General features: G+C 45.7%; 1 protein-coding gene across 4 annotated transcripts in view; it reads right to left on the bottom strand.

The window, feature by feature from the left end:
• Nucleotides 1-267: 267 nt before the first annotated feature.
• LOC147705867 (protein MTSS 1-like) overlaps nucleotides 268-22821 on the bottom strand; it is a 377494-nt gene continuing 354940 nt past the window's right edge. For 2 of the 4 annotated variants that reach the window (XM_086932312.1, XM_086932314.1), the window contains 3 exons: nucleotides 19457-19607; nucleotides 12602-12628; nucleotides 268-1761 (listed from right to left, as the gene is read on the bottom strand). In XM_086932312.1, coding sequence (XP_086788438.1) covers nucleotides 995-1761; nucleotides 12602-12628; nucleotides 19457-19607 — 945 coding nt within the window. In that variant the 3' untranslated portion in view covers nucleotides 268-994. The remainder of the gene's footprint in view (nucleotides 1762-12601; nucleotides 12629-19456; nucleotides 19608-22821) is intronic. The other 2 variants (XM_086932313.1, XM_086932315.1) reach the window with 1 other exon arrangement.

The raw sequence follows: 22821 nt of genomic DNA, 5'->3' as shown, positions 1-22821 counted from the left end.
TATAAAGTTCATTTTCCACAGAACTCCAAACCTTTCTTGCAAAAACATAACATGGACATTCTTAACCAAACAAAGGGAACTATACAGTAATGAGCATGGACTGAAGCGTCTTCTCATGTGCTTCTCTCAGATATTGATATTGAATTAGATCTGTCATTTATTTTCTTCTTGCAAAGGATCAATCTCCATTCTCCAAGTTCAAAGGAAACCACCTGGGACTATAAAGATCTGGTCCTGCCATAGAACAAACTTCCCAGAAATTAAAAGTAGGATTTAATCCAAAATATTGGTTTTATTAAAAATATCAGCAAGCCAGCTAATCATTAGCATGTAACAGAAGCAACAACACTCTTAAGAATACTTCTTCCCTGAACTTCTTAATTATATATTCTTCCTGCAGAATATAAATCTACAGCATTATTAGTGTAAAAAATAAAACTATGTTATGAAAGGGAATAATCTGTTTCAGAGCTAAATAATTAGTTTTTTTGTTAATAACCTGTTACTTTTTTTTAAAGCTATTGTATATGATTTAAAAGCAAATTCTAAAATGTACATACTACTTATTTTAAGAATGAAAATTATGAAAAGGAAAAATGCAGGAACCAACGTAGCAATTCTTTCCTAAGAATGAAAAGTCTTCCTTTTAAAATAACACAATAATAAACGTTACTTTGTTTTCAAAAACCTAAAATTTACAGCTGAAAACAAGAGTTTGCTTGTGTTTCATAACTACTGTGCACCAAGACAGTTGAGCATTCAAACTATTTAGAAAGTGAAATGTATCATTAAGCTGGCACTGATCACTTTTGATGACAACTGCTATTGGAGCGATGAATCTGTAAGCAAAGGCAACAGATCCATCTTATAAAGTCTGCAGCTATGAAAAGACCTTTTTCTAGAGTTGTATTACCTTACATATTTAGAATATTATTCTTTAAAATAGCTGGTACAGTAGCACATACAGTGCTTGTCAGTGACTACACATTCTAATTTATTTAATCTGAGGAGCTGATCTATCATTACTTATTGTTTTTCTTAGTTTTACTCCCCGTCGAATCATTGCTAACATATTAGTCTCGTTTGGGGTTAGGAAATCCGATTGGAGGCCTTCTGATTCTAAGCTGCCATCTGTACTAGGCATTCTATGAAAATTCACAGCTGTAGCTGTTTGAGGTAATGGCCTACTTTCTATGATGCTGTTTACCGCTGCCATTTTTACGCTGGGGTTTAATGATATTTTCTGTGGACTTGTTGGCGATGGATTTGTGTGCACTGGATAATTGTATGAGGGGTTTGGTACAAAAGCACAGTATGGTGATTGAATGGCATTGAGGCTTTGGGCTGATGTATAGATGCCATGCTTCACGTGAGGGAGGTCAGCTCTCACATCCTGGGCATTTACAAATTCCTCACTGTTAGTCCGCCCACCAAAGAGCCCTGCAGTAAGTTCTGCATAGTTAGGTCCACCTACAGGTACCACTGGCGTTCTAATTGGGATGGGCATGCCACTTATTGTACCACGTCTGAAAACAGGTTTGCCAGAGGGTTTCCTCCTAATCGTGGCCACATATGGAGACCGCACAATTGGTTCTGGATCTGCAAGAAGGCTGACTGTAGAAGCAGGTCTCTTGGTCTGGAACATTCGCCTGTAATTCTGACTGATGTCGCTGTTTCGTGGAATTGTGGACGATTTGTCAAAGTCCAATTGGTCTGTGTCTTCTTGTTCCCCATGTAACGAGATGTAATCATATTCTGCAACTGGGGGAAACAATTAAGCAATTGAGTATATATAAAAGCAATGCCTGGCTGTTAATCACATTAAATGTCTGAACAAAATCCATGATAATTGTTGATAATTTTGTTTTAGTGTGATGAACCAAAGCAATGTGGGCGCTGCATTTGTGTGATGTGAGTGCAAACAGTTTGTAACTGATTTATATAAACCGAAATGTCAGATTCTTTGTGAATGCAACACTTATGTATGCAACAGGAAAAAGGATTATTAAAAATAGAATTGCTGTCAAACAAAAAAAGGAAAAATATGCGATCCAGAACAATTTCCAAAAGTATTCAACAAGAACAGAAAATTCATTCAGCATAGTTAAAAAGATCGCAACACCACAAGACTAATAAAAATACACAACATTCAAGGCTTAAATTGAGGTGCGTCCTAATCAGTTCCATGTAACTCATCCATGCAATATATAAACAAGTTATAACTGAGCAGATAAAACTAAAATAAGCAAAGGGTGGTGATCAATCCAAGTAAGCAAGTAATAAATTTCTGTTATGGCCAGTAGAAGTGCCTAGACGTTTGCTGCACTGCTTCTGGGAAAGATGACTGAACTCCCCTATGGAAGGTGGTATGCAGTGTATCAGACACATTCACCCAACGGATCAGCTGGAATGAGATAGGGAAGGGAGGTAGCACCATATCCCCTTTTTATGTATGCTGCAAACAGTATGAGTGAGGCAATCACATACCTAAGTTTGAGGCTTCCAATAATTATACTTCTAGGCAACAAAGGGCTATGGCCAATGATATACATTTCGTCTCGAAAGCACATTTTTTGACAATTTGACTTTATAATGACTATATTTCTGGGCTGCTCCAGAAACTGTGGTCTTCTACTGGCATCCCCAGAGCAGAGCATGCCTTCCTGACAATCTGCTGAAGGGAGGTCAATGATTTTCAGCAATTTCCACATAGGTCAACATGTACTGAAATAAACTGTATATTCCAACATGAGGGAGTCAACTAGTTTACATGGGCTTTCAGAATGTACTCTGCCTTCTCATCACTCGGAAAACAATGTAATTAAGCCCAACCCCTGCTTTGATTGAAGTATTTAGTCTGGGATACTTTGAAGTGGGCTCTAAAGAAGAGACTACAGTGGGGAGTTAGTCCCTTCTATGAAGGAGGCTAGGTCTTTCTCCTTCATATAATACATGCATGGTAGACGTATAAAGAAATACAATACTGGAATGTTATGTTATGCTACATATTTTTATATAGTGCTAGGCTGCCCCAGACAAGGGGCATCCCGGCGCTGTCAAACAGCAAGGAGGGCAACTTCCTCTACAAAGCACGGCAGGCCCTAGCACGACAAGCCCTAGGATCTAGTCTAAGGGAAAAAGGTAAGTCTTAATGGCTTTCCTGAAAGTCAAGAGATCATTTAAGCCACGCAACTGGGACGGCAAGGCATTCCATAATTTAGCAGCCAGATAGCGGAAGAAGCGATCGCCCATCCGAGAGCGTTTCACTTGAGGGACCGTTACCAGGTGCTGGCCTTCCAACCGCAAAGATCGTCAGGGGACATATGGGGTAAGTAACGGACAGAGATAGGTGGAGTCGCAAGCTTTAGGATCTTGAATGAGAGACAGAGAGCCTTAAATTGAATCCGTTTAGCCACAGCCAACCAATGGAGTTTACTTAAGGTGCCCGCCACCGGATGAGAGCGAGGGAGGCCTACCAAAATTCTTGCTGCCGAATTTTGCACCTGCTGCATTTTTCCAATCTCTGCCTGGTTGGCCCCTAACAATAATGAGCTTGCATAGTCCAAGCGAGAGAGAATAGTTGATTGCACTATGAGCTGGCGGGTGGGAGGGTCAAAGATTGTAAAATAGGTTTGAGATTCCTTAGGATCCGAAAGCATGTGGCTGCCGTTTTCTTAGTGTGAGTGCTAAAACTGAGGGAGGAATCTATCCAGACCCCAAGATTTTTTACTTCTAATTTTGGGTCGGGAAAGTTCCCTAGAGTATTGGGCCACCATTTTTCGCACCATGCAGAAGCGTTTTTCCCCCACTAATAAAACCTCCGTCTTACTCGCATTAAGCTGCAAATAATTAGAGGTCATCCAGTTCGTCACGGCCATTAGGCCACTCTTAAACCTGGTGGCGCTCAAAACGGAATCCTCCGTCAGAGCCACCACTAGCTGCGTATCGTCAGCATATGAGACCATTGAGAGCTCCCATAGCTTAGCGACCGCAGCCAGTGGCTGTACATAAAGATTAAATAGCGTAGGGCTGAGTGCCGAGCCCTGGGGTACTCCCTACTCAATAGGTCGTTCCTTGGAAAGGAACGGGGGAGTGGAAACCCGAAAGGATCTTCCTGTTAGAAAGGCTCTGAACCACTCCAGAGCGAGTCCCCCGATACCGGCTTCTTCCAGACGATGTAACAAAACCACATGCAAGACCGTGTCAAAGGCGGCACTCAGATCCAACAGGATCAGTGCCGCCATTTGACCAGAGTCCAGGATGGTCCGCAGATGTTCCGTCATGCTCAAAAGTGCCGTCTCTATGCTGTGACCGGCTCGGAAACCATGCTGCGAGGCATCCAAGGTATTGTTAGAGCAGAGAAAGCTGGTAAGAGTACTATTGACGTGGGATTCTGCCACCTTGGACGGCCAAGGGAGCAGGGATATAGGCCTGATGAAATTCTCAGGTTTGGTGGGATCCAACGTAGGTTTTTTTAATAATGGGGGATACCCATGCCTGTTTCCATCTTGCCGGTATCACGGCTGATTCAAAGGAGGAGTTAATTATCTGGCGAAGAGGGTTTAGCACAAGCGCGGATGCCTCCCTAAATTGGGCAGGCTTTAAGGGGTCAGCAGGAGAGCCAGACTTGATTTTCCCCACATAGTCTAATGAATTCATCATGGGAGATTTCAGGAATCACCATGAGTTTGGTGATTGACTCAGGACTGAGAGGGGTGGGTAGAGGTGTAGACAAAAAGGATCTATAAATTGCACGCACTTTTTCTACAAAGAAGGAAGCCAATTCTTTGCAGTGTGTTTCAGAGACCATTACCGGTGTCAAGGCTTTTTTGGCACTGAGATCCTTCAAAATTTTTAAATAGATTTTGAGGGATTCGGGCTAAGCCTGATCTCCTTGGCATAGTAAGCAGCTCGTGTCTTGCAAATAGCTCTGTGATAGTTTTTTTGTGCAGCAATGTATTGCCCTTTTATTTCCGGATCGTACGTTTTCCTCCATTTCAGTTCGATTTTTTTAGGACTGCACCACTGTGCAATGTGCCTAAATCTGCTTCTCTCTTGCTTTGATGGTTTTGGGTTAAACTAGCCACACACCTCTGACTTATGTTCTGTTAGGGAACAGAGATTACCCATGCTGTGGCTGTACTTCTGTGCAAATTTGTAGTGGCAGTTGGACCAGATCTAAATGGTGTGTACTCTATACCCCTTTCTCCATCTCTGACCCACATGGTCGATACCCTTTAGAAAAAGCCTCTGTGATCCTCGTTTTTTTTCTGTGCTTTTATGCGGTTTCCTTGATGTCCATCTACAAGTTGGTTAGAAAACTATCTGACCTTTAGTGCTTTTTCAATACTTTCAAATAAAAATCTTCCTTCCTGGTTGTGCTTCCAGATCCAACGGCACAAAAAAAAAATCTGAAGATGGCAACTACATAAAGGGATTTCTAGGGTACACATCTGATGTCATTCAAGAAGAGACAACAGATCAAATCTGGAGAGGTGGAGAGGTGCGGTGCAGCGGCCAGGGCAGCTGACTTCGGAGTACATGGTTCACAATTTGATCCCTGGCTCCAGTGGCAGCTCAGCTCAGCACCATGTGACTCTGGGCAATAGCTCACTTAATGTCCATGACGGCCCCCAGCGCCTTGAGACCTGTAAGGGTTAGTAGTTCGCTCTTTACAAATACGGATTTTAGATTTATCAAATGGTCGATGATGCCCACAAGAAAAGAGAGAAAGGACTAAAAGTACCAATTTCAGACTCGACCAATAGATGGCGGAATAATGTACAGCATGTGAATCCTGTTGCAAAACAGCATCTGGTAACAAATCTGATCTGGGTCTCCAAGAGAGAAAAGTTAAACTGTTACCACAGTTACAAATAAAAAAAATGTAAAAAAACTTCAAAATTCCTCTCCGTGCCAAACAGCCATAAATGATTAGGATGATTCAATTTGACTGCCCAACAAGAACAGGAAGGAAAAAAACAAAGACACTGTCCAAAATAGACAGTACTAGGATAATTTCCCTTCCCAGAGCACAGTGGCCAAAATGAATCACTTGACAAGGTATGTCCTGTAAAAGTTCAACTGGTCACCGACTTGACTTCAAGGTTATGCTTTGAAAAAATCAACGAACCAGAGGTCATGATTGCAAGGACTAAAAGGCCAAGCTTACAATCAATCAATAGCATTTCTATAGCGCACTACTCACACGGAGGGTCTCAAGGCGCTGGGGAGGGGGGGTCCGCTAATGTTCAAACAGCCAGGTCTTGAGCTGCTTCCTGAAGGCGAGGTGGTCTTGGGTCAGGCGGAGGTGGGTCGGGAGGGAGTTCCAAGTCTTGGCGGCCAGGTAGGAGAAGGACCTTCCTTCTGTTGTGGCTCTTCGGGTGCGGGGGACGGCGGCGAGGGCGTGGCTGGTCGATCGAAGCTGGCGGGTGGGAGTGTAGAAGTTGAGGCGGCTGTTGAGGTATCTTGGGCCTTGGTTGTGTAGGGCTTTGTGAGCATGGGTGAGGAGACGGAAGGTGATTCTCTTGTTGACCGGGAGCCAGTGCAGGTCTCTCAGGTGTCTGGAGATGTGGCTGTGTCGGGGGATGTCGAGGATGAGTCTTGCTGAGGCGTTCTGGATCCGCTGGAGTCTCTTCTGGAGCTAGGCGGTGGTTCCGGCGTAGAGGGCGTTGCCGTAGTCCAGTCGGCTGGTGACGAGGGCCTGGGTGACCGTCTTCCTGGTCTCGGTAGGGATCCACCGGAAGATCTTACGCAGCATGCGCAGGATATTGAAGCAAGACGAGGAGACGGCGTTGACTTGTCTGGTCATGGAGAGGGAGGAGTCCAGGATGAAGCCCAGGTTGCGTGCGTGGTCTGTCGGTTTGGGTGCGCTGCCCAGGGCGGGGGGCCACCAGGAGTCGTCCCAGGCGGAGGGCGAGGAGCCCAGGATGAAAACTTCCGTCTTGTCTGAGTTCAGTTTCAGGCGGCTGGTCATCATCCACTCGGCTACGTCTGTCATCCCTTCGTGTAGGTTGGCTCTGGCGGTGGCGGGGTCGTTGGTGAGGGAGAGGATCAGCTGAGTGTCGTCGGCGTAGGAGGTGATGTTGAGGTTGTGTTGGCGTGCGATGGCCGCAAGGGTGCTTATGTAGACATTGAAGAGGGTGGGGCTGAGCGAGGAGCCCCGAGGGACGCCGCAGATGACTTCGGTGGCTTCTGATCTGAACGGGGGAAGGCGGACTCTCTGTGTCCTTCCAGCGAGGAAGGAGATGATCCACTCCAGTGCCTTATCCTGGATTCCGACGTTGCTGAGGCGCTGCACTAGGGTGAGGTGGCAGACTGTGTCGAATGCCGCGGAGAGGTCCAGGAGGATGAGGGCTGCTGTTTCTCTGTTGTCGAGCAGGGCTCGGATGTCATCGGTGGCTGCGATGAGGGCGGTCTCGGTGCTGTGGTTGGCCCGGAAGCCAGACTGCGAGAGGTCGAGGGATCCATTCATCTCGAGGAAGGCGGCCAGCTGCTTGTTGACTGTCTTCTCGATGACTTTGGCCGGAAACGGGAGGAGCGAGATGGGGCGGTAGTTTTTGAGTTTGGTGGGGTCCGTTGATGGTTTCTTCAGTACAGCGCTGAGTTTGGCGTGCTTCCAGCTCTCCGGGAAGGTAGCGGTGTCGAAGGAGGTGTTGATGATGTCCTGCAGATGGGGTGCGATGACAGCGTCGGCCTTGTTGAAGACGTGGTGAGGGCAGGGGTCGGTTGGAGATCCGGAGTGGATGGTGTTCATCGTGCGGATGGTGTCTTCGGTGCTGATCGGGGTCCAGGCTCGGAGGGTGGTGGTGGGGGGCGTAGGTGTGGTCGAGGGGAGCGTTGGTTGTGTGCTGAAGCTGTAGTGAATGTCAGCGATCTTGTCGTGGAAGTAGGAGGCGAGGGAGTTGCAGAGGTCTTGAGATGGGGTGATGTCGTTGTTTCCGTCGTTGGGGTTGGAGAGCTCTTTAACGATGTTGAAGAGTTCCTTGCTGTTGTGTGCGTTGTTGTCCAGTCATTCCTTGAATGCAGTTTTCTTGGTGGCGTGGATCAGTTGATGGTGTTTTCGGTTGGCGAGCTTGAGGGCGGTCATGTTGTCTGGTGTTGGGTCTCTGCGCCAGGCTCTCTCGAGGGCTCGGCAGTTCTTCTTGGAGCTCTTGAGTTCGTCGGTGAACCAAGGTGCTTTCTTACTGCCGGGTCTGCTAGGCGGGGTCCTCAGTGGGGCGAGGTCGTCTGCGCAGTTGCTGATCCACTTCGTGAGGTTGTCGGCGGCCATGCTGGGGTTCGCTGAGCTGGTGGGGGGGTGCTGGCTCAGGGATGCGGCGAGTTGGTCGGCTGTGATCTTGTTCCAGCTTCTGCGTTTAACTTGTTGCTGGTGGCGGTGGACCGTTGTTCTTCTGAAGCTGAAGTGGATGCAGCTGTGGTCCGTCCAGTGGAGTCCGGTGGCGTGGCTGAAGACTATGTCCTTGCTGGATGAGAAGACGGGGTCGAGTGTGTGACCGGCGTAGTGGGTGGGGGTGGTCACCAGCTGCTTGAGACCGAGGTTGGCGAGGTTGTCCAGCAGGGTGGTGGGGTTGCGGTCGTTGTTGTTCTCCAGGTGGAAGTTGAGGTCCCCGAGGAGGATGTATCAGCGGAGGGGAGGGCGTGCGGGCTGATTAAGTCGGCGATGTCTTCGCTGAATTGTGCGCGTGTTCCCGGGGGTCTGTAGATGAGGGTGCCTCGGAGGGTGGTCTTGGGGTCGGTGTGGATCTGGAAGTGCAGGTGTTCGGCGGTTGTCAGGGTGTCGTCGGTGTTGGTCGTGATGCGGATGGTGTTCCTGTGGATGATGGCGATGCCTCCTCCAGTCTGGTTGCCGCGGTCCCTCCGGGTGATCTTGTATCCGTCCGGGATGGCGATGGCGATGTCGGGTGCTGAGGAGGCGTTCATCCAGGTTTCCGTGAGGAAGGCGACATCTGGGGATGTGGTGTTGAGGAGGTTCCAGAGTTCGACGGTGTGCCTGTGGACGGAGCGAGTGTTAAGCAGGATGCACTTCAGGTGGTTGCTGCTGGTGCTCGGCTTGGCGGGTGCAGTGCAGGTCCGGATGCAGGTGAACTTGCAGGAGTGGCAGCTGAAGGGTCAGTGGGTACGTCTCGGGGTGGCTCGGTAGCATCCCGGGATCCGGCCGGTGTTGAGCGCGTGGAGTTCGGTGGTGTTGTAGGTCCGGCGGGGGGTCTGGTGTCTGCGGGGGCCAGGGGTTCGGGCGCTGGGCACGGTCCAGGCGCGAACGGGCGCAGATGGGCTTACCTTTGGCGCGCCTCCGGTGCGCTTAGGGCGCGCCCGCTGCGCGTTTGCCACTCTGCCATATGTGGAGAGTGGGTGGGGCGGAGCGAGGGAGGGGCAGCTGGGAGGCGGGAGCGGGGCGGCGAATGAGGGTCGGGGAAAGGAAGGGGGCGGGCCGCAGGGGGGCAGCGGCGGGGAGGGAGGGAAGAGAACGGTGGGAGGAGGAGGGGTGGCGGGAAAGGAGAGGCGGGAAAAAAAGGCGGAGCGGCGAGGGGGGAGGCCTGAGGGCAGTCCCTAGCAGGCAGCGGGCAAGAGGCAGGGGCAGGGATCAGTCAGGCAGCAGGGTGACCTGGCCCCCGGAGACAGTGCGATGGCAGGGTCGGGGGTCAGGCAGCCGGCAGCAGGGAGACCTGGCAGGCAGGCGTCCGGCACCAGGGGGACCGTGCGGCAGGTGGACCGACCAGGAGGGTCACCAATTCAGACAGGGACTTCGAATTGGCTTTACTCGATCATCAATGTGAAAGGAAACTGCACTGTTAGTTCAAGGAGCAATGCAAAAATGGTTGAGGCCATCAGAAGCAAGCAGAAGATTAAACTTTTATGAAACATATACATGTTTAAGGTGGCAGAAGAAAAGCACACAATCTCTCTCCCACCCAATCAAGAAGGAATATAGAATGGAGACAGGGTCATTATCTACCTATAACGTAAAAAAAAGACATTTTAAACTAGACGGAAAAAGGTGGTTGCTGTCAGACAAATCTTTCCCTGAAATAGAGGGCCATGCAATTTCCACTAATTTTCAGCTGTATATGAGACTTCCCAGAGAGTGTTTATGGGTGTTCTGAACGACCAGCAAGTATGTAGTACAGAGAGATGCATTTAGAAACATCTCATCAAATTGCTCAAGGAGAGGAGTGAGCTCCCACAACTTGTTTATTTGGCATTGTCAGCATAACTGCAACACACAAGCCCCTAAAACCCAGGGCTGAAATAACGTATTATATGTCTATTCTGCCTTGATTTCTAAGAATTTGTCAAGATCCTTGCACATAGGCTCATAAGTGGAAGAATACAAATTAATGTACATCACTGTTTCTAAAAATTACTTCACACACCACAGGATATCCTGACAGGAGCCTGGTTGCAGTGACATCCTCTTCTTTTTTAAGTGAAGCCAATGTAAAGCTGTATGTAGAGCACCCGCATGTTAGCAAAAGGTGTCACCTGAGGGCAGAACCCATAAGCCTCAGTGCCTTCTATCAATACCATGCCACTAAGAACCTAACCTCGCAGTCTATGGCATGGTTTTCATTTCTCAGATGAGAAAAAAATACTTGCCCATAGCTCTGTACAGAATCACACTAAGAGCTAATATTTCTAAGAAAATGGCAATTGCGATGTTGGCAAGTTAACTGAAAGGCCAAAGCAAATATGTAAGGTGAGTACCTAATGGTAAGTAGTCTTGAGAAGTTTCTGGTGCAGGAGCCAGGATCAACCAGTTGTGCTAATACAGACACAGGCATGTTCCCTTCATCTGAAATACGCTGCCACCACAGTCATGACTTTGATGAGAACCTGTATAGCAGATCTCAATCCAAAGAGCAGAACTTGGTATGAGCAGTGCGTTCCTGCAGAGGTAACTCTGAGGTACCACCAATGCCATCCCAAAATCAGTATTTAATAAATACAGATTTATTTTTCAAGTCAATAGCTCAAAGAAAATTCAATAAAAACATTGGGAAAAAATGTAGGCTACAGTCACCTGCCTTCTACAGGATGTATTTGGAAATGAAGGTACCGGATTATCCAATGCATCTCCTGTTCATTGACCCATCATAATGAATCCAGATGGGGCACTAGGTTGATCAACAATTTAGACATGCTTTTTGTGGTGCTTAGTTACAGAAATGAATCCACTTAATTTAGGAAGGGCATGGATATGACTAGAGAAAGGAGGGCTCAGAGGTAGCCTGAAAGCTTTCCCAACAGTACCTAAAAGATCATGCACAATTAACCTTACAGTCACTTCATCGTGATGAATTGGTACATGATCAGTAACTGGGCCTATAACCAATTCTAGCTTTTGGTCTTTTGGACTGAGGATTATGGTAACCCCTTATTTGAAAGGACTTTTTGAAGTTCATCCTCATGACTGCAGAATTGACATTCTGGCTGGCCTAGAAAGTGATATGTAATGTCATGAAAGTCATGTGATGTCTGTTGTGGACTGAGAAACATTTGTGTTGGCAATGACAAAATAACAAATGGGGATTTTCAAGTGACTGTCTTAGATGTGTGTTCAGTATGCGGTTACTATCTTTAAGCAGAAAATAGGACTTTACTCATGATAGTTAAGTCTTTTAAATAAACCACTAAAAGGTGCACCCAAAGCAAAGTCCACAATCCTTTGTATCAATGACTTTTCTCCTTTATTCCAAGATTCTTTGTTTCTTTCTTCATAGAAACAGCCAAGGATTACATCCAAAATGTTTCGTTCAGACCATTCTGAACTTTATCAGGGCTTACTTTCATTTATGTTTCTTGGTACATGCCTTCAAAAAAAGGGTTGTTTTAACTGATTAATATTTCAGTGTATTGCTGCACAATAGTCCTTAACATAGGCTAGGGTCAAAATATTCCCCAACCGAGACACCTGAATCCGTGTACAATCGCAACTCTGGTCAATAACCTCTCAATCCGCAACTAGCATAAAAAGAAAAACCTTGTTTTGTTGGGAAGACTACAATCACTTCAAGCAAGCCTGCCTGCGGCCAACATGGAATGAGCAACTTGGAGACACGACCATGGTGATAAGCGATGTCCTTTCTAGAAGTGGGCAAAATATTCTGTTCCACCAGCGGAAATGGCGGAATGTTGGTCACTCCGTGTTACCACGTTAATTGTACTCATCAAAGGGTGTCTAGGACAGTGGGTTGGAATATCAAAAAATATGAATCCTCCACTGTATCTTGCTAATAAAACAAACCAATCACAATAAGGCAACTTTATTACCATGGAAATATGACACTATTAGACTTTCAGAGCTATTAGGAGCAGCACTCAACAATAATTGCAAGAAAGCTGCATAAGTTAGTCAAGCTTATACTTAAAATATAATTTTTTTTAATAAAATTGCCCGATTTCATGTTCAACCTTCTTTGCTTGCTCAGAAATAAATATGAACTCTGCATGACTGCTACTAACCATATTCAAAGAGTATTCTTCCTTCATATAGAACTAGTTTTCTAAACACAAAATAGATTATGAGCCTTCAAAAAATTATTGCAAGTTACTTACAACGAATGTCCTAAATTAAGCAAGAGACCAAATTATAGTTTCTTACCAAAAAGAGATGGGTCATTCTGTAAGGCTGTGGAAAGAATGCAAAAATGTTGGTTGCAAGTAACTAATCAATCAAGTTTCAGATTGTTAGTTAATACAGGTAGCTGTTTTTTAAGTTTTCTTGAACAGAAAGACATCAAGAAGGAGCAATATCTTAACTACTGGAATTCATAATAAACTAATTTAAGTACACATTCACTGTTTGACTATATTATTGATGTACAGTGGGGATTGCACTCTATAAATGCCAAGACTATACAAAGGTTTTTTTTTATGTCTCTCTACAGACAGCTCCCGCTATTATACAAGAGCTTCATTGCATAACTTACTCAACATACCCAATCCCTGCTCAAGATTGGATGGCTTTCATGTCACTCTCAATTGCAAGACTGACTGGCATTGGCGATGCTAGTACTTCTAAATTATATATATTCCTGATAGTTCTGCTCGTCTGCTTAGTCTATTTACACCAGGACAGAAACCTCAGAGAATGTGCTATTGCATGTCATTCTGTCAACTCTCACAAGTCTAGGGCATTAAAGGAAATCATAAAATGTTAATAAAGCTCACCTTGCTGTGTGCTAGATCATATAAGACCAATGGGGTGGCTAATTCGTCAGCTTGATTTCTGGTCCCAACTCCATCAACTCCGACTATGAAGCTACAAAGAGTTCCATGAAAAGGAGCATGGACTTTGTTTTCCAGAAATAATATATAGGTGCAAAGAAGGACCAGGCTAGTACTCGCAATCTAATGGCTCTACACTTTAAAAAAAATGTTCAGTGTCCTCATACCCTTTCAGGGTGGTGGATGAATTTGTAAAAAAATGCTGAGTCTATCACAGCACAAGTAGTTAATGTGGACGCCCAAGCGTAAATTAGTCTTTATTCGATATTTTCAATCATAAAAGACAAATACAATATCATAAAATATTTTAAAAAGAAAATAGTCATAACAGTTCAGAATTTCTTGAAAATATCATTAAAGAGGAATTTTTCCAATAAAACATAAGATTCTGTATAATAACGTTTGATGATAAAAATGGTGAATAAGATTAATATCCATTGTTTAAAAAGGAATTCAATTTAAAACACCATATATAAAACAGATTGTCCATAGGGATGCAATAGACGGAGAACACACAGCACCAAATATGTAACAAGTTAATTAATGCAGAATAGAGACAGCAGTAGCATCCAAACTATTCCTTCTAAGGGCCCATGTCCAGCTCAAGAATTGTGCCATAGCTATAGCTACATCTTCAAGTGTGTCTGTTTTCAAGATACGCAGTGCTGTTTGGCAAGATCTTGTGCAAAGATTTAAACAGATTGGCTTGAGCCATTTATGTCAGGGACCCTTGTAAGCTGGGCACACAAACAATACATGTGATATAGACTCTTCCATAGATAAGCACATGGGGAATTTAGGGTTTAGGACATCGTGTCACTAAGTCGTAAAAGATTTTAAGGGGAGGGTACCCAATCGCCAGGTCTCGCGATAAAATCCCAGTATGCCCCAGGCCTAAATTCTTACTTCTGTTCTAGAAAGATGCCTGTCACAGAAGAGCTACTCACCAATGACATGGACTTATAAGAGACCACGTCTCTATAGAGTGCTTTAAAATCATTTTTTGTTGGTAACAGATTCCCTATTGGTTCCTCCCACAAATGGCTGAGCCCCATATCAAATAGTGTGCCCTTGATCTTTTGTAGCCAGTTAATTTTGGAAGACAAGTCTTTTCCTCTAATATACTTTACTGCATTAGCATATGGTGCTAACTCTGGGATTGTCCATAACCGTCTCCAATAAGCCAGGGGTCTAAAACCTGTTGCCTCCTCCAATGAAGTACATCCCAGATCTAATAGTAGGGGTTTGAGAGGAGTCGATTGAGGGAGATCAGTCAGTGAGCTCAGATCATGCCCATTGTTACGCCCAGGTACGTAAAGATATCGGTTTGCTCCTGGGACGCATTGTTCATTTCTACTCTGCCTTTTACTATTTTATGTTTATGCAACACCATGAACTTGGTCTTATCTACGTTAACTACTAGCTCATGGCCGTTGCAAAAAACAGTGAATCTGTCGAGGGCACGTTGCAGACCAGGTTGAGTTTTAGGCAGAATTAAAGTATCGTCTGCAAACATTAGCAGTGGGACCTTCGTACCAGCTAGAGTAGGGGCGTCAGTTGGATACGCAATATAATATGAAATATAATCTTGTTTATAAACAGAGAGAAAAGGGTAGGGGCCAGAACGCACCCGTGCCGTACACTCTTCTTTACTGGGAAACAATCTGTTAATTCGCCCGGTTGTTCCCACAGTACCTGGGCATAGTTAGACTCATGAAGTTTAATAATAAAACGTAAAAGCTCGGGGGGCATCCCTGCTTCCTTTAGTGTGTCTCACCGCTTGCATCGGGGCACAAGATCGAATGCTGATTTTAGATCTATAAATGCAGCAAAAAGTGTCCTCCCGGCTAAGATCACAGTATTCCAATAAACCATCATGAATCTAAAAACGTGGTCGATGGTGCTGACATGAGGACGGAAACCCATTTGAAAGGTGGACAGAATTTCCTGGTCATCTATCCATGTGTTGACCCTTCTTAGCACGAGTCGGGCCACAATCTTTTGTAATGTGTCTATTAGGCTTATAGGCCTATAGTTACATGGGCTGGCACAGTCCCGTTTTTTGTAAATTGGGATCATTTCTACCCTGTGCCAGGATTCTGGTATGGGGGCACCTCTGGCCAGGGCATTAGATATAATGTGGATGTATTTGAGACAATTCTTCCTGTCGTATTTGAATAGATCAGCCGGAATACAATCCGGACCCAGGGCCCTGCCTGCTGGGACACCGTCCAAAACTCTTTCAATCTCCTCTATATCAAAGGTTAGGACAGTATCAGATGTTAGTTGTGGGTAGTGTCTGGGCCTACCTATAGTGGAAGCAAATTGGGCCTGATAGTACGAGATCCATTCTTCTGGTGGCGCATTATTAACTGGTACAGGCCCTTTGTCTCCGCTACCCCATTTAACTGTTTGCCAGAATCACTGCCAGTTTTTTCCCATACTTGCATATAGCAACTCCTTCCATCTATTTTCATCAAAGTTCTTCTTTGCCCTATGTTGTGTTTTCTTATATTCGAACCTTGCTTTCCTGACCTCCTGTGGTACTCCCAACCTAATAGCTTGAGAGAGGTGCCTAAATGCGGACCTACATGCCACATCATACCATTTTGCTGATTTTTGGATAACCTGCCTGGAAGATCTTTTCTTTTTTGTAAAAAAAAAAAAAAGGCTTTCAGCTTGGCAAATAGGTCCTCATGAACCTTCATAAGGAGAGGGAGAGAGTCCTTGTGCGTGTCTAGAGTTGAGAGAGCTGTTAGTGTGCCTTCAAGAGTTAGCTTAATCAGATCTAGAGTGCTATTATCTTCGGAGACCACTGCCCATTTTAGCCGACAACAGTCTTGGGACATGATTACATCTGCCATCACTATTTCGGTTCTTGCCCTCACCCAATATTGACCCTTTATCTCTAAAGATAGCATTAACGGATCAATCAATGGAGGTTTTACTGAAATGGGATTAAGTGGACATGTGTAAAATCGTTTTGTGAGGTTAATTGCATTGTACAGACATTTAGATGATCTTCAGGAAGTATTTGTCATGAGGTCTCTTTATTTGATAGGTGCTGAACAGAAACAAGCTGACCAGTGATGGAAAGTTCACTTGAGAAAAGAGCATCCTTGGGTTGGTTCTTACGTCGGGACAGAGCAATACGATTTGTGGAATTTTACTTTTACTTGGACTCATGGGAGTTCTATTCCTTCGCTTGGTTGTTATATAATGTTAACGGCTGGCGAGCTAATATAAATGAAGATGAAAAGTATAATCTCTTCCTCTGTGTCCTTAATAGAGTTGAAACTTTCCATCACAATAGCTAGAGAATTAAACTTTGAACATGGTTGAGGATGATGGTGCTAGGGCTCCCCCACAAAGGAGTATTACTGCACTGTTATATTCAGTACTGGGAATCATTGCAATCATCTCAAAAAACACACACACCAGAAATAACATACCGGTTCATAAATTGAAATACGCATTTGCAAAGCCAATAGGTTTTGCCGTATTAACCGATTGGCTTTGCTAATACTATTGCAGATGCTGTAAAACATTGGGAAAACCAAAATGCTTAAAAAACAAATGAGGAAAAAAAGGCATTCTGAAGAAACCTTCTGATTCTCTGGGTACATATGCGCCACTATGCAGCATGTGTGCCCACTGAAAGATGCAGTGGTCATTTTATTTACTTATCCAAGATGGCACAAGCCACTTTAATCAGTAAATAAAAAAAGAATTTCGGCTGCACTTAAGTGCATTTTTTACAAAGGGGCGTATTGAGTGGCCCAGCAGCAAATGTTAGCTGCTGGCCACTTAAGTACAAAAATACAGGATTTGAATTACTGGGAGAGGTGGGGCAGCGAAGAAAGAGCGAGGGGAGCAACAGAAAATGGTCAGGGGAGAGGTAAGAGCATTATTTGAGGGAAAGAGCAATAAGGAGCCAGGGACCACACAAGAGAGCAACGTGTCACATCGGGTGGATGGTATTTGCCAGGGGGAGAAGCACATAAGGATGAGAGCTGGAGAACACATGCCCACCCATGGAGTGCTTAACCAAAAAGAAAACAGACGTTTCTTTAAAGTGAGCAGTGGATAGATACAAGTCAGTTCATCAGAAGGATGGTAATGAGGCTCTGCTCCAAGTTTGCGACAAACACAAGAAAAGGAAAGCAAGTCATTTAATTGAATAAGCAAACAAATGGGGGACAATAAAGAATCCGAAGGTAAGAAATGGGTTCTGTAAACCCCCTGTATGTTTTGCAATGTAGGTAAGACCTAAAAAGGATAGCCCTCACACAACTGAGTGCATCGGACAAGGAACTCCTTGAGGAAACAATAACCAAAGAGGACATTTTGATGCCCATCAAGTGCCGCATATCGTCCAAGGCACATGGCTCGGACGGCTATTCTAATGGTGTTTATAAAATGTTTGAGCCGCAATTACCACATATGTTTTTAAAGGTATTTAAGAAAGACTCAGAGAGTGGTGGTGACTTAGATTATGACCAAAGCTACATTATAATTTATTCTTAAATAAAAAAATCTCCTGTAGACTGCACATCTTATAAACACATTGCAGTGCTATATATTGCCACCAAATCATTGATCTCGATTCTACCATCAAGAGGGCATAGTGATACAATCCTTAGTTGTCAAGGGCACTTTATCCAAGACAAGTAGATTGGGACAAAAAAAAGGCATTGCATATTTTGATATATGTCAAAGGGGAGGGAGTAATGCAGTGCTTTTGTCGCTCGATGCCGAGAAGGTGTTCAATTGCGTTTCCTGGGGCGTCTTCACTTAAGTGTTGAATGCAACAGGATCCAGACAGAGCTTTCTCTACTGTACCACAGCAGGATAGCAAACACCAAAGGTATGGGTGTGTCTGAATGGTGGTTTCTCTGGATGGATTCTAAGAAGGGGGAGGGGGCCAGACATGGCTACCTGCTCCCCACAATTGTTTGCCCTTACGCTTTAATCATTGGCCTGAAGCATTAGCACAAACACACATATTGGAGTAGATGTGTTTAAGTTTACCAAGTTCTCTGATGATATCCTACGTTGTAATCTTACTAGAGGAATTACAGATTGACCCTTGGATCTGAGGCTTTAAAATTAATTTGACAAATGACATTTTTCAAGCTTATATGGAGCCCTAGGACAAAACAATCAATCGCTGAATTGACTCTGTTCCAACGGGTTACCAGTACAGTAAGATACAAGGGCACCTATCTGGCTCCCACTCTGTAAAACACAAGAGGTAAATCTGTGTCAAGTGAAAGAGTCCCAGCGCCACGTTTGCATGCTTTCAGAAGCCCTGTTCTTCAGTGGTCATGCAGGGACTACATTTTCCATTAAAGCCACTTACGTCGAAGTACAGTCCCTGTTTCTTGGTCACTTGTAGGCTAGCTGTCACTTCTGGCACCTCTCACGCAGTTCAAACCTTGATCCTACACTCTTGAAATGTCATGATGCCTACCACGTCACTAGTTCTCCAGGTGCCTCCCCTTAATGGCACCAAGTTCTAGATCACGTGCACACAGGGTCCCTCATATGTGAAGTGGCCTCGGCAGGTACATTCATTATGAAGTCCACATCAGTGCCGCCAGCCAGCCATCTGTCCTCTGTTTCTTCCTGCCAATGTCCTGGACTATGGTCATCTTATGGTTTACTCTAAGCTGGTGTCAGCCCTGGGGTTCACGATCTCCTCTGGCAAGCCCTGAGGGCACTGCCATCTTGGGTTTTGGATAAGGCTGCTTCGTGTCCATGCTGCTCTGCTGCTTCGTCACCTCCACCCACACATTTGCCCGAGGTTGTGTTCTTCCTTGAGGTGCCTCGGCTTTCAATCAGCAATGGTAGCTGAGACTAGAAGCAAAATATCTGCCACCATCTTGCACTTGGTATCGCCTCCCTGTACCTTTTTACTTGTAAGAGCACTTTAAAATGAACTTCAAGGACACTCTTAGTAGCTTATCATATACAAGAATTAAGCAGAGCATACAAGTGGCAAAAGCAAATCAAATCTACAAAGTACAAATGTTTTTTCTATAGTGTCTCTCAACTTTAATTTCTATATTTGCATTTCTGCAAAATTACATAAATGCATTTACAATACAGTTCAGTATTATTCACATATAAGGAACATGTCATTGTCGGAGCCATTGGTGATATTCACCATAGGAATGGGCAGAGGAATTCTGAAGATCTTTATTATTGATTGTGCACAAATACTTACCATGTGATGGAATGGTGTCTTCAGAGCAAGATGGGGTGGTGGTCTGTGTACTATATCCGCTGGAGCAATGGAGGGAATCTCTACTGTGCTGAATTTCTGTGCTTAATCCTTGATTTAGGACCAAGGCCAAGTGGTCCCGAGCAAATTTTGTCTGCAAAACAGAACAAGTAATTACCACAACAGCAGGGTAGACATTCTCGGGAACAGCCTAATACATAGCTCTTACAGTTTAGCCCACTAAAAAAATCATCAATTTATGTGTCAAGTTTATGCAGCAACAGACTATGTAGGAGTGATTACTTAAGTTCACAATTTAAAAAAAAACCCTGCATTATAACTCTAGGTGTTCCTGTAATCATGTCTCTGGAAATACATTGTTTTTTTAGGCTCCTTAATATCAGAGCCGCCACCAGACCACAACCTCATCACATGAAGACCAAGGACTGTTAAAACCATGACAACATTTTGGAAAATAAGTGATTTAGTGCCAACATACACCTAGTGAGGGCCTAGGATTCTGGACTTGCTTAATCGGACAATTTACTTACCTTCGGTAACCCTATATCTGCAAGAAACATATGTTACTTATAGATTCTTTACCTTAGAATTACCCCCAGGCGTCAGACTGGATCCGGAAAGCTTTTCGTCAGCAGTACCTCTGGAAGGTGGCGTTGGTTGGCTCCGTGTCCATCGTTGGGATCGTAGTCGGTGGAACAACGTCGCAGTAGCTACTTGGAAGCCGATCTCGCACGCTGACCTCAGTTCTGTGCACAACTTTCTGCGCCAGAAACGCAGAGCCATGCAAGACACTGACCACTGGTGCACAAAATTAGGGCCCTAAAAGGAAGTATTTAACCCTAGAAATCAGTTCGCAGAACAGGAAGATGGGTGGGGCGGTAAGGAATCTATAACTAACCTATGTTTCTTAAAGATATATCGTTACACAAGGTAAGTAACTTGTTCATCTGAAAGAAACAGTTAGTTCTAGATTCCTTACTTTAGAATAGATACCCCAGCAATTCCAACAAATGTCATTCAGAGGAACTCCCCATCCTCTGGTGGAATGGGCACGCAGCCCCACTGGAGGCTCCTTTTTTGCTAGAGAATAGCAGTCTTTAATACACAAAACAACCCATCTGGAAATGGTTCGCTTGTGTACGGCCCGACCTTTCTTGCCGCCCACGTAGCCAAGTCCCACTGAGGCATTATGAAGGGAATAGGAGACAAGAGATGAGTAATGCCTTCTAATAATCTATTTACAACCGGGGACTTGAAGAGAGAAGGCTGATCAGGAAGCCTAAGAAAGGCAGAAATGGCCGAGAGATAGCCCTTGATAGTGCCCAGAGCAGAGCCCTGCTCGGCCAAAGAAAGGAGGAACAAGAGAACCTCAGAAAGAAGGGCAGAAAGGGGATCCACAGCCTTTGCTGCGCACCATACCACAAATGTGTTCCACTGGCAGGCGTATACTGTCTTACTGGAGGGACACCTGGCTGCCATGATTCCATCACAGAGTTCGGAAGGCAAGTCGAATGACATCAACAGCGCTGCTCAATCCCCACGCAAGGAGGTGGAGGCTGGACAGGTTCAGGTGGAAGACCGCCCCCTGCTGCTGCGACAGAAGATCCTCTCGAAGAGGCAGACGGATCGGAGGATCGATGGCTAGATGCAGTAGCTCGGAATACCAGACTCTTCGCGCTCAATCCGGTCGGCTTGATCTACTTCAGCACTCTGGGCAGAAGTGGTATAGGCGGAAAGGCGTAAAACCGACCACAACTCCACTTGCAACGAAAAGCGTCACAGACAAGTGCCGCCTTGGTAATTCTAACGCACAAAATTGCTGACATTGCAAGTTCTCTTTGGTGGCAAATAAATCTAACCAAGGCTCTCCCCACTGTTGAAAGAGACCTTGCACCATCTCCGAGTGAACTCGCCATTCGTGATCCATAATGCACCTGCGGCTGAGTTCGTCCACCCTGGCGTTCAGCGAACCTGCCAGGTGTTGAACCACCAGGGATACACCCGGATGTTCCAGCCATGTCCAGAGTCGGAAGGCCTCTTGATATAGGGTCCATGACCCCACCCCGCCTTATTTGCTGCAGCACCACATGGTGGTGGTGTTGTCCGTGAAAACCTGCACTACACTGCACCGGACAGAGGGAAGGAATGCTTTCAGTGCAAGACGGATCGCCTGTAGCTCCAGAAGGTTAATATGGAGCCCGGACTCCGCCAGAGGCCTCTGATATCTGCCTACCCCATGTGGCCACCCCAACCTAGCAGTGATGCATCTGTCACCACTGTGAACTCTGGTTGAGGAAGGGAGAGGGATCTGCCGTTGACCCAATGCGGATTCTTGAGCCACCACTGCAGTTGCTGTGCAGTGCCTTCCAAGATCTGGATGCAATCGGACAGATTCCCCTGATGTTGCGCCCACTGAGTCTTCAGTTCCCACTGCAGAGCCTGCATTTGCCAACTGGCATGATCCACCAGCAGGATGCAGGCCATCAGGCCCAGTAGCCGGAGGGTCATCCTGACTGAAACCCTGGATAAGGGCAGAAAGTTCAGGATCATAAATCTAACATCCCGGACTCGCTGCTCGGGAGGATAGAACCGAAACTGAGTCATGTCCAGAACCGCTCTGATAAAGAGGAGCTTCTGAGACGGAATCAGGTAGTTGGAATAACAACCACAACCTACTTCTGGGGCAGGAACACGCTCAATGGCTCCCTTGGACAAGAGAGCTGTAACTTCCTGTTGGAGAAGGCCCAGGTGATTCATTGACATGCGATGGTACTGAGGTGGCACGGCTGGAGGGGTAGACTCGAAGGGGAGGGAGTAGCCCCTTTGGACTATCTGCGAAATCCACCTGTTTGACGCGATGGTGCGCCAGTGGGGGAGGGGATGGCGGATCCTACCGCCCACTGGCGACTGATGGGCCTGAAAATTCGGACTAGGAAGGTTTGGAGGCTGAAGCAGAGGGGGTGTTGGGGCCCGCTAGCTGGCCCCAACATCCCCGCCCGCGCGAACGTTGTGCTGCTTGCGTCGGCCTGTGGCTCTGGGGGGGGAATGTAGTGGAGCAGCCCTTCCATAGCCATGAAAGAGCGAAAATCAGATTGCGCAGGGCAGTTGGAGAGGTCTAAGGAAGTGGCCGTAGCCCGTGAGTTCTACAAAGGCACTAGAGCGTTGTCCGCTTTGTCATGAGTGTGCTCTGGACATTCCCAGAAAAGCCAGTCGATCTCATCTAGGCGTAGCATCGAAGGGCTACCGACGTGGAAATAGTTCTGCCTAGAGTGTCGGGGGTATTAGCCCACAGCGGATGGTAAACTTCGCTCCGTCTCTCCCTGCGGTAACAGCCTGTGGGAGGACAG

This window comes from Lissotriton vulgaris, chromosome 7, assembly GCF_964263255.1.
Source record: "Lissotriton vulgaris chromosome 7, aLisVul1.2, whole genome shotgun sequence".
Taxonomy (NCBI): domain Eukaryota; kingdom Metazoa; phylum Chordata; class Amphibia; order Caudata; family Salamandridae; genus Lissotriton; species Lissotriton vulgaris.
This window is presented reverse-complemented; position numbering and strand designations above follow the sequence as displayed.